This window comes from Gambusia affinis, linkage group LG22 (genome assembly GCF_019740435.1).
Source record: "Gambusia affinis linkage group LG22, SWU_Gaff_1.0, whole genome shotgun sequence".
Taxonomy (NCBI): Eukaryota; Metazoa; Chordata; class Actinopteri; order Cyprinodontiformes; family Poeciliidae; genus Gambusia; species Gambusia affinis.
Window position 1 is genome coordinate 16,927,745 of NC_057889.1, and position 14,570 is coordinate 16,942,314.

The 14,570-nt window shown below is 39.5% G+C and overlaps 1 protein-coding gene across 2 annotated transcripts in view; it reads left to right on the top strand.

Annotated features, from left to right (window-relative positions):
• LOC122825241 (pleckstrin homology domain interacting protein) overlaps window positions 1–14,570 on the top strand; it is a 42,406-nt gene that overhangs the window by 22,796 nt on the left and 5,040 nt on the right. The window contains exons 20-39 of one of the 2 annotated variants that reach the window (XM_044106487.1): window positions 38–140; window positions 236–373; window positions 1,199–1,296; window positions 2,056–2,263; window positions 2,405–2,515; window positions 2,624–2,731; window positions 6,821–6,945; window positions 7,094–7,176; window positions 7,283–7,394; window positions 8,319–8,380; window positions 8,577–8,732; window positions 9,258–9,378; window positions 9,474–9,599; window positions 9,689–9,764; window positions 10,416–10,475; window positions 13,103–13,255; window positions 13,377–13,529; window positions 13,636–13,841; window positions 13,945–14,180; window positions 14,376–14,519. In XM_044106487.1, coding sequence (XP_043962422.1) covers window positions 38–140; window positions 236–373; window positions 1,199–1,296; window positions 2,056–2,263; window positions 2,405–2,515; window positions 2,624–2,731; window positions 6,821–6,945; window positions 7,094–7,176; window positions 7,283–7,394; window positions 8,319–8,380; window positions 8,577–8,732; window positions 9,258–9,378; window positions 9,474–9,599; window positions 9,689–9,764; window positions 10,416–10,475; window positions 13,103–13,255; window positions 13,377–13,529; window positions 13,636–13,841; window positions 13,945–14,180; window positions 14,376–14,519 — 2,579 coding nt within the window. The remainder of the gene's footprint in view (window positions 1–37; window positions 141–235; window positions 374–1,198; window positions 1,297–2,055; window positions 2,264–2,404; window positions 2,516–2,623; window positions 2,732–6,820; window positions 6,946–7,093; window positions 7,177–7,282; window positions 7,395–8,318; window positions 8,381–8,576; window positions 8,733–9,257; window positions 9,379–9,473; window positions 9,600–9,688; window positions 9,765–10,415; window positions 10,476–13,102; window positions 13,256–13,376; window positions 13,530–13,635; window positions 13,842–13,944; window positions 14,181–14,375; window positions 14,520–14,570) is intronic. The other variant, XM_044106488.1, reaches the window with a different exon arrangement.

Consider the following 14,570-nt stretch of genomic DNA (forward strand, 5'->3'; position numbering starts at 1 on the left):
CCCCCTCAAGAACACCTTGATTTGTGTACGTGCGCAGGAAACAAGTGACGTGGCGCGAGGCTAAAGGCGACGAGGAGATCAATATTTATCAGTCGGAAAGGAGGAGACGCACGATCCACTCGCTCCCCAAGGAGAGCAGGGTGCGGGAGTTATCGGCAAAAGTTTTTTTTCTTCTTCTTTTTCTGCATCCCATAACTCATCAAGTAAACCTTCCCCTTCGTTATCTGTTGCGAAGGTTCACCCGACGTCAGAGTGCGTGGTAGACGAGGGGAGGAAGAGTCAAGGTAACCACGGCTACCACACTCGCGCCGCCATGGAGGAGACGAGCCGGCAGAGCGCAGAGGCTGCTGATGACGACGACAGCACCTCAGAGGTACATATAACGCTCGTATGGGCTGATTTTTACATTTTTCAGTTCTGTTATTAATGTTGTATGTGGACATAATACCGTGTTCGGCGGGGTGTTTGAAATCCTTGGAAATGCTTGAATTTCAATTTCTTGATTTCTTTATAAACTCCTTAAAAGTGCTTGATATTCAAACTGCACAGTGTTGTGATGAAGTGCAATTCAACATGCAAAACCTAAATTTGGAAAACGTCATTTACATTTGAAACCAGATATTTTCATATGCCTTATAGAGAGACATTTTTCCTGACTGCCTGAAGAAATTTCAGACCAAACGTTTCTTGTTTTTGGTTAGTTTGAATTGCTAAAAATGCCTGAAAACTTCGCAAGAACACTTTTTATATATATAAAAAAAAATCTTTTGTAACTTTCTTTGTATGTTTTCTTTTAGGATTTAATTTGAGCAGATTTGGCCACATTGTTTCAATGTAATGAATATTTATTATTCCTAATGGCTCAATGAATTGGTGATCTGTTTAATTGAAATAAAAGTTGGCTTATATTTTATACATTAAATGTTGTTGAAATTGGGGGAATTCAAGTTTTGTTATATTATCCCTTCTGTAGAATGTGGAATACTTTCACAAGACATTATTAATAATAATAATAAATGTCATATAATTGTAAACTGTCTTTTTAAGTTGATTTTTATTGTTTGTTTTTTTATGTCCAAATTTTGAAATGTTACCCTGAAAAGGGCTTAAATTTTACTGTGGGGGGGAAAAAGTGTGTGAACCCTGATAATATCTAGTTTTGTTCACTGTTTTACGCTAAAATAATGTGTGTTTTCAGGCGGAGGTGGAGGTGCGTCAAATTAACGGATACTCCTCAGAGGATGAAAAGAACGAAGAGGAGAAGGAGCCGTGGCCAGACGAGCACAGCAGCTCCAGGTAAATAATTCATTATTTATTATACACAACCAGAAATTTTGCATTTAAAGGAAACATTATTTACATATATATTATATATTTGAGTTTTTTTTGTTTGTTTTTTTTTTTACTTAACAAAAGGTTACAATAAATTTACATTCATTGGGAAACAGAAATTCAGAATTTCCAACGTCTGGATTGGGGAGAAAAGAGCAAATAATGCTTCTGTTGCAAAATAAAAATTCAGAGTTATAATCCAAGCATGACAATATCTGTCGTTAAAGCAACGTTAAGGGTTTGTAATTCAGAATCCCAGGGTACAGTGAAGGCAGCATAGCTTTAACTCGGGATCAGTGGATTTCCTGTTAACTACATAGTGACTGTGTGTAACTGACAGGAAGTACAACAACATTTTATTAAGTTACAACTTTTACAAATAAACATTAAGAGAGGCATGCATTAGCACAGACCCTTTCAGAAAATCTGAATATTATTGAAAACTTTCTCATTATACAGTTTAATTACACAAATTGATGCTTGAAAACATCAATTTCTGTTAATTATGATGATTTTCTGCTCATAGCTAAAGGAAAATTAAATAACAAACGTCACTCATTGAGGCGCATTTCGTGTTTATTTAAAGGTTTGTTGTATCTTGACAAAACTTCTGAACCTTTTTTGCCGGGATCTGTTAAATTTTTTCTTGCATAAACAGCATTTTCATAAACAATTTTCTTTGTTTTATGTTTGTTTTTTGTTGTTGTTGTTGCTCTGTGGCAGCGATTACTCCAGCGATTACTCTGACTGGACGGCAGACGCCGGCATCAACCTGGAGCCGCCCAAGAAGAGCGTGAAAGTGAAGAAGAAAAACAGCGGCTCCGAGGAGGACAGCGACAAGAAAAGGGAGGGGAAGAAGGAGAAGAAGAAAGAGAAAGCAGACAAAGACGGCGCATTACCAAAGAAGAAGAAACCAAAGGAGAAGAGGAAGGTTTGTTGGACTCTCACTCGTTGGATTTTGTGTTTTTAACGCCGTTAAAGTGCAATGCTAGTTTTAGGGGCTTCAGCACTACATCTTAGAGACATTTATTCAGAACATTTTTGTACATCTATCCCGGTGTGTGACTTTCAGAGGAATGAATTTCAGGAGCAAGGGCTCACCTTGGAGGAATGGCTTCCCTCTGCCTGGATCACAGACACGGTTCCCCGCAGATGTCCTTACATTCCTCAGATGGGAGACGAGGTACGCAACGCTTCTTCAAAATCCTCCAGCAAATCCAGGCGCTCGTCGAGGCGGCAACGCTAAACGCACACGAAACGTAACCTGTTGCATTTTCGCACTCGCCTGCAGGTGTACTACTTCCAGCAGGGTCATGAAGCTTACGTCGAAATGGCCAAACAAAAAAAGATTTTCAGCATCAACCCTAAGAAACAGCCCTGGCACAAGATGGAGCTGCGGGTAAGAAGCTGGCTAATTCAATTACTATAAAAAAAAAAAGTATTCACCCCCTGGATGTTTTATATTTTAAAATTTGGCTTTATTGACAAAAATAAAATGGACCAAAAAATGCTTTTAATTAACGTGAAAACTGATTTCTTCAAAAATATTGAACATAAAGTAGGTATTTGTATAAATGCTCACCATATTTAGAAGGTGAATACTTTTTATAGGCACTGCTGGGTTTTGAATCTGTGGATCAACGTGAACTGAACAGAAATCCCTGGAAAATGAGCAGGAACACGAAAAGAGGAACTAATCATTTAGGAATAGAAAGAAAGGCCTTCCCTCTAAGCAATTTACAGTGATTATCAAATTAAACGCTCTAAAGTATTTTTGGAAATTTTCTCTTAACTCTTTAATGTTAAACAAAGACAAATATTTTAAGTTTTTCTTTGCACTTCTAATTGATTTAGGACCTAAACTTCCATAAGGCATAGCTTTTTATCCAAACAACCTTATAGTTGTTGTTTTTTGTTTTTTTTTCTTTATTCAGGCATCGTGATTTTTGTTATAACAGGAAGGCTGTTTTTGTTCAGCCTTCCTGTTATTCGCTCAAAGTCTTTCCGTTGTTGCCGCCTGAGTGAACAGCAAACCAAGTAGAAAAACGTTTTTACAGGTTTTTCAAACAGCTTCTTGCACCCTTTGTGTTTCTTGAAACACGTTCCTGTTGCTGAAAAGACTGGTGCACATATGGTGCGTTCACTGATTAAATTTTTGGGTTTCCGTTAGGGGTGGGTAAAATAATTGAAGAATTGATGCATTGCAATAATTTCACGCAAAATTCATAATCGATTAGGGGGCTCCTCAGAATCGATTCACCGCCTGACACGTTGGGGGCGCTGCGAGTTTGGTTACTGTGCTTGAGCACCTGAGCGCATAACAACAGTCATGGCGAGCAGCTGTAGAAAGCTAACTCCGTCAACTTTTAAGTCAGATGTTTGGGCTCATTTTGCTTTCCCGTCTGGAACTCAAGAAGTCGACAAAAGCAAGGTGGTATGTAAGCTGTGCCAGAGAGAATTAAAGTACTGCAGTAACACGACAAACATGCGCAACCACTTAACCAGATGCGCTACAAAAACCCAAAGCACAACCTGTTGACTCCAAACAGACACAAATCGACAAATCATTCATCTCTAAACTTCCGCCAAGCTCTGCCCGCGCACAAAAAATCACAAAGTCTCTAGCCGTGTTTATTTGCAAGGACCTACGACCGTATAGTGTTGTTGAAAACAAGGGTTTTAAGAATATGCTAAAGATACTCGAACCACGATGATGATCAGTGTGGATCAGTTGCTTTTTCTGAACAAGAATCTCCACGTGCCTGTAGTCTGTAACCAGAAATGAAGAACTGTACTTAGGGTGACCAGACGTCCTCTTTTTCCCGGACATGTCCTATTTTTCAGACCTAAAAAAATGTCCGGGGGGAATTTGAAAACCGTCTGGGATTTTGGTCAACTGCCTCAAAACACATTACATAGCTTACAGTGCATTGTGATTATATTGCCACTCCGTTCCACTACTCCATTCCAGGTTTCTTTGTATGGCAAAGAAATCGGTAGCACATGTGTGTCCGCCGATTCTACCCTCCCCCCCTCACAGTACAGTGCTTCATTTCTGGCTACAGTACTATAGTTCAGTTCAAGATATGTTCAAAAATTAGAGGTTAATCACTACATGTTCAAAAGCTAAGAATGTTTACAAGCACTAAACGTTTTCAGTGCAATTCAATTGAATACAACCCTATGATTTGTTTTTAAATCTGCACTAATATGCACAGATGTTATTGAAATGTATTTTTATTTATATTAGACTTTGAGATAAGCTATGCCTAATTTTATTTTACATGCACTTTATTTTTTATTGTTTATTAAGAACAGTTTTTTACTTTAAGCATATTGCAGAAAGAAGTTTGTTTCTTTGCTCAGAAATATGATGTTACAGAAGTTTGTATGAAAATAAATATTTTAAAAATGTCAACATTATCTTAAATCATTTGTGTCTTCACAACTTTAAATCAATATCGAATCGAATCGAATCGCAACAGCAATAATCGAAATCGAATCGAATCGTGAGGTTCCTAACAATACCCAGCCCTAGTTTCCGTCCATCTATTTAGAGTAGTAAAAACACCTTAATGACCTCCTAAAGCTGCTTCTGCTCATTAAATCACAATTATCACTAAATAAATGACAGCGACGCCTGAACGCATTGTGGATGGCAAATACCATATTTTCTGGATTATAGAGCGTACCACACTATAAGCCGCACCTGCAATTTTTTTGAAAAAATAAAAATAAAAATAAAAAATAAAAATGGAAACGTACATATATAAGCCGCACCGGGCTATAAGCCGCTGGTATCTCCGCCGCTCTCGGTTTTCTGCAGCAGAGGGAAGCGTTCTAATAAATCTGCCAGATTTATTAAGGCGCAGCCCTCCGCCTGCAACGCCAAACCATGGTTTCGTTCACGCCGAGTTTACGTGCAGCGGCTCTGTTTCCTTCCTGTACTGCCGGATCGACAGCCTTCAACTTAAAAGCTGCATCATATGAGTTTAAAGAAATTTCTCCGTCGTGCCTGCTGCTAGCATGTGCTTGTTCTAAATGAAAATTAGCGCTTTCTTCTTTGGTTTCCAATTTTGGCTTCCAATGATTCACTTCCTGCTAAAGAGCCCCCTGGTGGTTGAAGAAAAATCCACAGAAAAGCCGCACCGGGCTATGAGCCGCATCGTTCAAAGCTTGGGGAAAAAAGTAGCGACTTATAGTCCAAAAAATACGGTAATTTAGCAGTCTTTGATTGATCTTTAATTAGAAACATTTGTGATTTTAACACTGACATCCAGTAATAACCACTGTTTGATGGGAGTCCTGTCAGCGGCGGCTTCAATGGGGTCTAACAAGCGGCTCCAGAGGGAATAGCAAAATAATAAAGTCGTCTTTAAGGGATTGGGACAGAGACACAGCAGTTTCTGAAAATTCATTACCTGCTACAATCATCATTGGTTATTGTCTCATTGCTGTCTACAATTAGTTATTCTTTTTTCTGCTGCCTCTGAACCTTGTAGCGATACGTCTTACTCTGAGAAACAGTGCGTCTGGGTTCACTTTCACATAGGAAGTCATTTTTGCTCTCTCCTAAAAATAGTCTGTGCTTAAAAGAAATGCTGAAAAGGTGCCGTCCTTGTGTAGAAAATACATCTGGGAGCGTGAAGAGAACTGTCCGACTTCACTGTAACTCTTGATTTTATTTTCTGCAGTGTGTTAAGTCCCTTTTGACATATCAGAGCGGAAATAGTTCCATTTTGTCCATGGATAGCAGACTTTCTTGTGTTAGGGTTCTAGTGCGTTGTTTGGGAATTTTTTGATCATAAGGAGTGAAATGCAGCGGAAAAATTAAAAGGTTAGGAGTGCAGAGATAAATCGGCTCAGATTTAGTTAATTTGGGGATAATGGAAGTCGGCCAATACTTGCATGAGAAACTGATCTTATCCACCGATTTTATCTACGTCTGCAAAGGTAGAGAAGCTGTCGACCCGCCCACCTGGTCATTTGTGCATGCAACAACAGTCACCGCACTGTTATCAACTTGCTCTGCCGCAATATTTAGCGACTTTTCAGGCATAAAAATTGGTATCAGCCAAAATCTGAATCATCTTTTTCTTTTTCTCTCTCTTTTTATTAGCAAAGAAATTGCCTTTATTTATTTCTAAGTGCGATTTTGGAAAATCTAAGCCTAAATAAGTTTTACAATCATCCTCAGTTTAACTCCTAAAGACAATCCCACGACAAGTTGATTTGTTTCCCCAAATGGGTTTCTGACTAAAAATTGCTGGTTCAGACAACTGAAGTACCATCTTTATATTTATTTTCTTTCACTTCAAGCTTCTTGAAGATCGGTGATCAGCCAGAAAACTGCAACCAGAGCACCCATAGAAAGAAATGTTGGAGGGGAAAAATATAAACACACGTCTGAACTGTATCTAAAGTAACCGCATTTCAAGGTTAGCCGATTCATCTGTTTTGAGACGATTTGCGTTCATTTGCCTTTCAGGAGCAGGAATTGATGAAGATAGTTGGCATCAAATATGAGGTGGGTCTGCCCACACTCTGCTGCCTGAAGCTGGCCTTTCTGGATCCTGACACAGGGAAGCTGACAGGAGGCTCCTTCTCCATGAAGTAAGAGTTTGACTTCAGCAAATGTCTAGAAATGCTGGGAATTAATTGATGGCGTGTTTGCGTTTAAGTGGGTTATTTCTTTGGATGTTTTTGTTAGATTGGTCCTGTGGCATCTTTTCTCTGATTTTAACTGACGCCTCGTCTGCAGGTACCATGACATGCCTGACGTTATTGACTTCCTGGTGTTGCGGCAGCAGTTCGACAACGCTAGGAGGAGGCAGTGGACTATAGGTCAGATAAATTCACTCTTCACTGTGCATAGACGTACTGTGGGTCATGAAGTGTGACTTTTATCTGGGAGAAGCCTCTAAACACTTCTTGTGTGTCGCGTTCTCAGGCGACAGGTTTCGGTCAGTGATCGACGACGCCTGGTGGTTCGGCACCATTGAGAGTCAGGAGCCCTACCAGCTCCAGTATCCCGACAGCTTGTTCCAGTGCTACAACGTCTGGTAAAACTCCTGTTCACTTCACAGTTGGGTTGTAGTTAAATGGGCATAACCATAAAAGCGCGTAAGCAAGTGTGTTGCATATTGTAAAATTATCAGAAACCAAAAACGGTACATATTTTTGTGCAGCAACCACTTTTCTTTTTCTGGCTGCTGCACTAAATGTAGCGGTCTGGTACTGCAGAACTGTCACATAAACTCCCCCCAAAAAAAGCTAAGGGGTCTTTATCTGACCATCAGTTTTAAAACATTGTACGCATGTAGTGGAGCCAAAGAACAAAAGGAAATATGTTTCCAAAAAACAGAGAGGACTAAAGATGAAAAGGAAAGAGTGGGAGGTCCAAAAGGATCTGGTTTTAGATTCAGAGATGAGGATTGACAGTCGGCGGAATGTTATGTATGTTAGTAGCATATCTAAAAAAAAAATTTAATGACTCGGATAGCAGTACGGTGGAACTAAAAGGGTCAAAACGGCACCAAAAATATTGTCTAAACACAAGATGGCGTATTTCGCTTATGCAAAAGACAGTTATCTAAAAACACATCAACAAATCCGCCTCTGACTGATAAGAAAAAAAAAAGCCTATACCTAAATCTGATTGATATGTATGTATTAAATTTAGAGGAGTTACTTTTCCCCACAGTTTTTCTATCATCATTAAATAAATCATCATTTAAAAACTGCTCTTTTTACTCTTGGCCAGATATTGACATTTGAAGACCTGAGGTATATAAGCGTGAAAGTAAAGCTCAAGAAGATGAACTCTCCGAGGAGAGAACACTTTCCCAATGCGCTGTCGTCACTTGTTTGAAAAAAAAAAAAAGCAAAAAAAAAAAAGCAATGACATGTCAGCAGCAATACAAATGAAATCAACAGAAGTAGAAAGTGAGGGTACAGAGGACTGATCCCTGATGTTTTCCATACAGCTGGGATAACGGTGACACAGAGAAGATGAGCCCGTGGGACATGGAACCCGTCCCCGACGACGGTACGCGCCTCATACTTTTAATACATTTTTCTCAGACTTTGTGGCACCTACCTTTTATTCACAGTTGTCAAACGGAATAGCAAAGGGACAAGACATGCAGCAAAGATCGTAAAGTTGGGATGTTTACTCAGGACAACCCTTGCATTCATCATTTCGAAAGCTTTCCCTTCTGTTTCGCCCCTTCCTCATACTGTAGCCACGTTTCCCGATGAGCTGGGCACGAGCGTCCCTCTGACAGAAGACGAGCAGAAAGATCTGCTGTACGTCCCGCAGGATGGTGAATGGGGCTGCCGCACGCGAGCCGAGGAGTGCGAACGCATCATCAAAGCCATCGACCAACTCTGCACGCTCGGTATGATGTCACCAGTTCCCTTTAAGCGAAAGTAAAATTGAGCCACAGACTCATTTCCAGCAGCTTTGAGTCACCATTCTGAGCTCATCGACACAGGAATAGACTGGTTGAATATTAAGAACTTTTATTACAGTTAACCTGTAATGTTATACCAAACACAAACTGTGAAGGAAATCTAGTCCGAGGGCTCCCCCTGGTGGAAGCTAGCACATTCTGTCGCAGCTACCTCTTATTTATTTCACTGGTTTTCTGCCTCCCAGCTTTGACCAGAGTTATCTCATCTGATAAATGTAAATTAGGAAAACGGTTTTGAAAAAAACAAAAAAAACATGACTTTTATATTTTGGTTAAAGCAATATGTATTCTGACTAAACGTACTTTACTTCCTGCATTTTGTTACTAATCAAAGGTTGCCGTTTCCTTCACGCTTTCTATTTTCAGAGCTTCTTACTGCTTAAAACACACCGGCACTAACCACTTTTCATTATTTCTCTGTCTACTGTCAAACATGTCGGCCTCTTTCAGACGTGGCAGCACCGTTTGCCTTCCCGGTAGATCTACAGGCGTACCCGACGTACTGCACGGTCGTGGCCTACGTCACCGATCTCAGCACCATACGTGAAAGGCTGGTGAACCGCTTCTACAGGTAACTCACCTGAGGCTGTGCCACAAGCAGAGTGGAGGAGTGAGAGCAAGTCTGTAAAAAAAAAACCCAACCCATTATTGTTATTGTTATTACAGGCGCCTTTCCTCTTTAATGTGGGAGGTTCGTTATATAGAACACAACGCCCAGACGTTCAACGAGCCGGGATCGTTCATCGTCACGACCGCCAAGTTTGTCTCTGACCTCATGCTGGCGTTCGTTAAGTATGTTGAGCTTGCATTTTCACTGACATTCTTAACCTGTCCAGTCATTAGTTGCTGATTTGCTTTCTGTTTGTGTCTTTGATCTGCAGGGACCAAAGTCTCACGGATCTCAAGCCTCTGTACAAAACCATGAAGAAGGCCACCTTCTCTGACTCTGAAGATGAGGTGTTTTTACCTACACTGTGCCATACTGTAGTATACTACACTGTAATATACTATACATTCCTATGCTATACTATACCATGCTAAATCTATATTATACTGTGCAATAATATACTATACATTTTTATAAAATGTGTAGCAATGTATAGAATATTATATGGCATGGCTATACTATTCTATACTGTACTACAATATAACCATTTTATTCTGTAAAATACATACATTGTATGTACATACATTGCTTTGCAATGTATGTACATGCCATACTACACTGTATAATACAGTATAGTATTATATATTGCTATACCACACTGTAAATTATAGCACTATATGACATACATTACTATAATATACAATACTACACATTGGTATGCTATGCCATGCTATGCGACTATAGTATGGAAAAGTATACTGTGCTATACTAATATATCACAGTACACATTGTGACAAGACAGTATAGTATTGTCACACTAGACTTCTTTACGTCATTAGTAATTTTTCTATATATTTAGTTTTGACTGTTGCTTCTCTATTGCTTGCTTTAGTAAATTACAGTTATCTCCATTTAAAAAACAAATATCTTGCTTCAAATATAGCTGCAGTTGGCTGTGGGGAAATGTATTATGGGCCCCTTGTCATTTTCTTCTCGTGTAGGATGAAGAGGAGGATGATGAGGACAATAATGCTCCAGGAACATCAACCCGAAACCATAAGGTAATGTGACTAATTGCCATTATTGGGGGCCTGCCGTAGCAATGCATGGAAGGCAGCTATTGCTCTACACCGCAAAAGTACTGCTGCTTCCTTTCAACGCGGCTCGTACTGCTGCGTGCAACCCCACAGTACAAATATCAAAACATGCGGGCGATTACTTCTGTTGGCATTTCGAGTAACCATGGCGACGTAACTAGTGGGGGAAAAAAACGAGCCAAATTCAAATCAAGACATAGAATTTTGTCTCCCCCTCTGTGTCTCACTCATACATGGAAGTTTCCAAAGAGGATTCATTACCATAGCAACAGAACACTGAGGAAGGCAGCGATGTAGAGAACTACAGAGATGGCGGAACACTCACTACAGACAAATTTTGTAATATATTTACCACCACTGACAACAACATTTAACATTTTCTGCAAAATTCCCCAACTGTACAATTCTTAAGTAGTATAAGATAAGTAGTATTTCAACAGAGCAGAAGAAATCTTATGTTTTTTTTTTTGGACAATAACAATACTTGTGTTTAATCTGTTGCTAAGAGATGAGCGCATTTTCTGGTAACCAAGTGCCACAAAATAAACATCTGATTTTTACGTTAGCAAGATTTAATAATTGTAAATTTCTTGTATCTAAGCAGACAAGCAGTATTTCAAAATATCTTATGTCTTATAAACAATAATGAATTTGGTGTTAAGAGACAAGCGGTTTTTTTTTTCTTCTGGTAACAAACTGCCACAAAGTATAAATCAGATTTTTACATTTGTGTTGAACATCTGTTTTATAATATATTTACTGCCAGTGACTAAAGAAAAACCTTTTCACTTTTCTGAAAAATTCACCAACTGCACCATTCTTGTCAAGTAGTATTTCAAAAGAGCAGAAAAAATTGTATGTTTTTTTTTTTAACAATAACAATATTTGTTGTCTATCTGTTGCTAAGAGACGAGCACATTTTCTGGTAACCAAGAGCCACAAAATAAACATCTGATTTTTACTTTAGCAAAATGTGCCAACAGTAAATTTCTTGTCTGAACTGATAAGCAGTATTTCAAATGACCTTATGTTTTATAAACAGTAATTAATTTGGTGTAAAAAAAAAAAAAGGGCCTTTTGTTTTGTCTGGTAACGAAATGCCACGAAGTATAAATCAGATTTTTACTTTTAGTGTCGAATGTCAATACTATATATTTACCACCACTGCCAAAAAAAAAACAACCAAAAAATGCATTTTCACTTTTCTGAAAATTTCACCAACTGCCCAGTTTTTGTTAAGTAGTTTAAGACAAGTAGTATTTCAAAAGAGCAGAAAAAATCTTATGCTTTCTGAACAATAACAGTATTTGTTGTCTACCTGTTGCTAAGAGATGAGTGCATTTTCTGGTAACCAAGTGCCATGAAATAAACATCTGATTTTTACTGTAAATTTCTGTCTACGCAGATAAGCAATATAATATCTTATTCAAAATATCTTATGTTTTATAAATGATAATTCATTTAGTGTGAAAAGATTTGCATGTTTTTTTCTGAAAACTAACTGCAACTAAGTATAAATAAGATTTTTAATTTTGTGTTGAATGTCGGTTTTATAATATATTTACCACCAATGACAAAAATAAATAAATAACTTTCACTTTTCTGAAAGATTCGAAAACTGCACGATTCTTGCAAAGTAGCATAAGGTAAGTGGTATTTCAAAAGAGCAGAAGAAGTCGTATATTTTTTGTAACCATAACAATATTTGTTGTTAATCTGTTGCTAAGAGACGAGTGCGTTTTCTGGTAACCAAGTGCCAGCAAGTAAACATCTGATTTTTACTTTTGCAAAAGTAAAAATCAGAAGACATTAACATTAGCACAAACATTAATGCACACAGTTGACTGTCCCTCACTGGAAGCAGAGCGGCTCATGGAGCCTCTTGTCAGTGCTGCTCTGCCACTTTAAAAACCTCGGATAAGACTACTGTTTGTACTCGTTCTTTGTAATAGTAATGGCACTGGACGTAAATAAAGTTGTGTGTTTAATCATTTGTATGCAGTATTTAAAACCAACGTCTTTCTTTTGTTAGACTTTTGAACATTACAGTACATTAGCCGTAGCTACTGCCCACATTAGCAGTACCCTTTTCCCTAAATTAAGCTTTCTTAACCTTAGCTATTGTTTTATTTATTAGCCATGTTTAGCACACTGAATGGAGGAAGTCATTGTGAGACAACATGCTAGTTAAACCCCACATGCCCCTGGCAGCATTTAGGCTAGCATTAGCACTTTGGCTAATTTTAGCTTCTACACTAATTTCAATATACTGAATGGAGTAGGTCCATGTTACTCAACATGCTTGTGACTCTCCACATGTGATTGAGTACATTGTAGCTTACTTTAGCATTGATGCTAATTCTTAGCATCACAAAGTTGGGTTCCAACCAGCAGGCATACTTTGGCAGGCCCCCGTTTCAATTTCTTCAGAAATTTTCTAGTGTTACCATTTATCGGTGTCGGCTGCTTGTGAGTGAAAACAAAACACCCGTAGTGGTCACCTTTATGCATTGCAGAAAAGATATAGTAAAAGCGAGAGCTTTCTGTAAGCCATTGCAATGTGAGCCATTAACTTTGGGTTTACTGTGAAGGGCCGTCAGCCCATGCAGCGCCAGCTACGGAACCGTCCTCGTTCTTACGACCCTCATGCTTGGAAAGGACGCTGCAAGGAGCTGCTGGACCTTATCTTTCAGTGTGAAGACTCTGAGCCCTTTAGAGAACCCGTGGACCTACAGGAGTACCCGGTACGAATGATTCAAAACCCTATATCACGGATGCCATGTGCTGCTTCAGCTCTGTAGCTGATATTATTAATCGTCTTTTGTTCTTTCTCTCTTCCTCTTCCACTCCTGTCTGCATCTGTAGGACTACCTGCAAATAGTCGACTCTCCGATGGACTTTGGCACAGTTCTGAAAAAGCTGACTGAAGGAAATTATCCATCTCCCATTGAGCTTTGCAAGGATGTCAGACTCATTTTCAGCAATTCCAAAGCGTACACACCCAGTAAAAAGTCCCGGGTGAGAATCATTCGCAAAAAGACATTTCCAAACCCAGACAGATCTTTCTACAGTCAGCTCCTTCTTTTTTTGATTATTGATTTTCAGTTGTGCCTTGTGTTTGCAGATATACAGCATGAGTCTTCGGCTTTCTGCGCTGTTTGAGGAGCATATCAGCCCCATCCTTTCTGATTACAAAGCAATCCACGGCATGACAGATAAATTGACCAGACGAGGGACAGACAGACAGACGCGTCACGCTGCAGACAGACAGACACGGCACACAACAAAGAGAAGGAGGAGCGAATCACCCACAAGCAGCAATGCATCCAGGTAAAAAAAAAAGAAGTAAAGCACTACTATTTGTTTTTAATTGTTACTAATCAAACCTGAAGCTAAAGACGAATCCCTCGCTTTTCTCTCTGACTGCTTGTAGCCCAGAGAGGAAAAGACGCGTATCATCCAGGGTGACCGCCAAGAAGGAGCCATCGCCAGCTCCGTCCCGTCCGCCATCCCTCAGACAGCATGTCCCTCTGAAACAGACTCCACAGCTGGTCAACGGTAAAGCGGATACCCCAGCTCCGGGACGGACGCGTAGTTCCGCACGCCACTTTGCACACTCATCACCTCCTTCATCGAGTAATATCACTAACAGCACACCGAGCACAGGAGGTGAGATTAAATCGAATACTCATGACAGAGTAGTTAAAATCTTGTCTTAGACTGGCCTAGTCAATGTCTTCAGATTCTTGGTGAGAACATATAAAGGTGTAACATTTAAAACCCTAAACTGTTTTATATGGTCACAAAATGACAGTGACCCATTTAGTAATTTGCCAAATTACTGTATCTCTTGTCTATTGTCAGAATCTTCTCGCTCACTGCGGGCTCATAATTCTGTCCGAGCTTCAACGCCACCAGTTCCTGAAAAGGTCACGCCCCCTCCAGCAGCAGACAGTAGCGGTGGAAGCACTCGTCGGAAGCTCAGGATGCCCGTGCGACACACACTCGGTTGGTGTTTCCAACATCAAACAAAATTAAATAGCTTTGGTTTAAGACTGA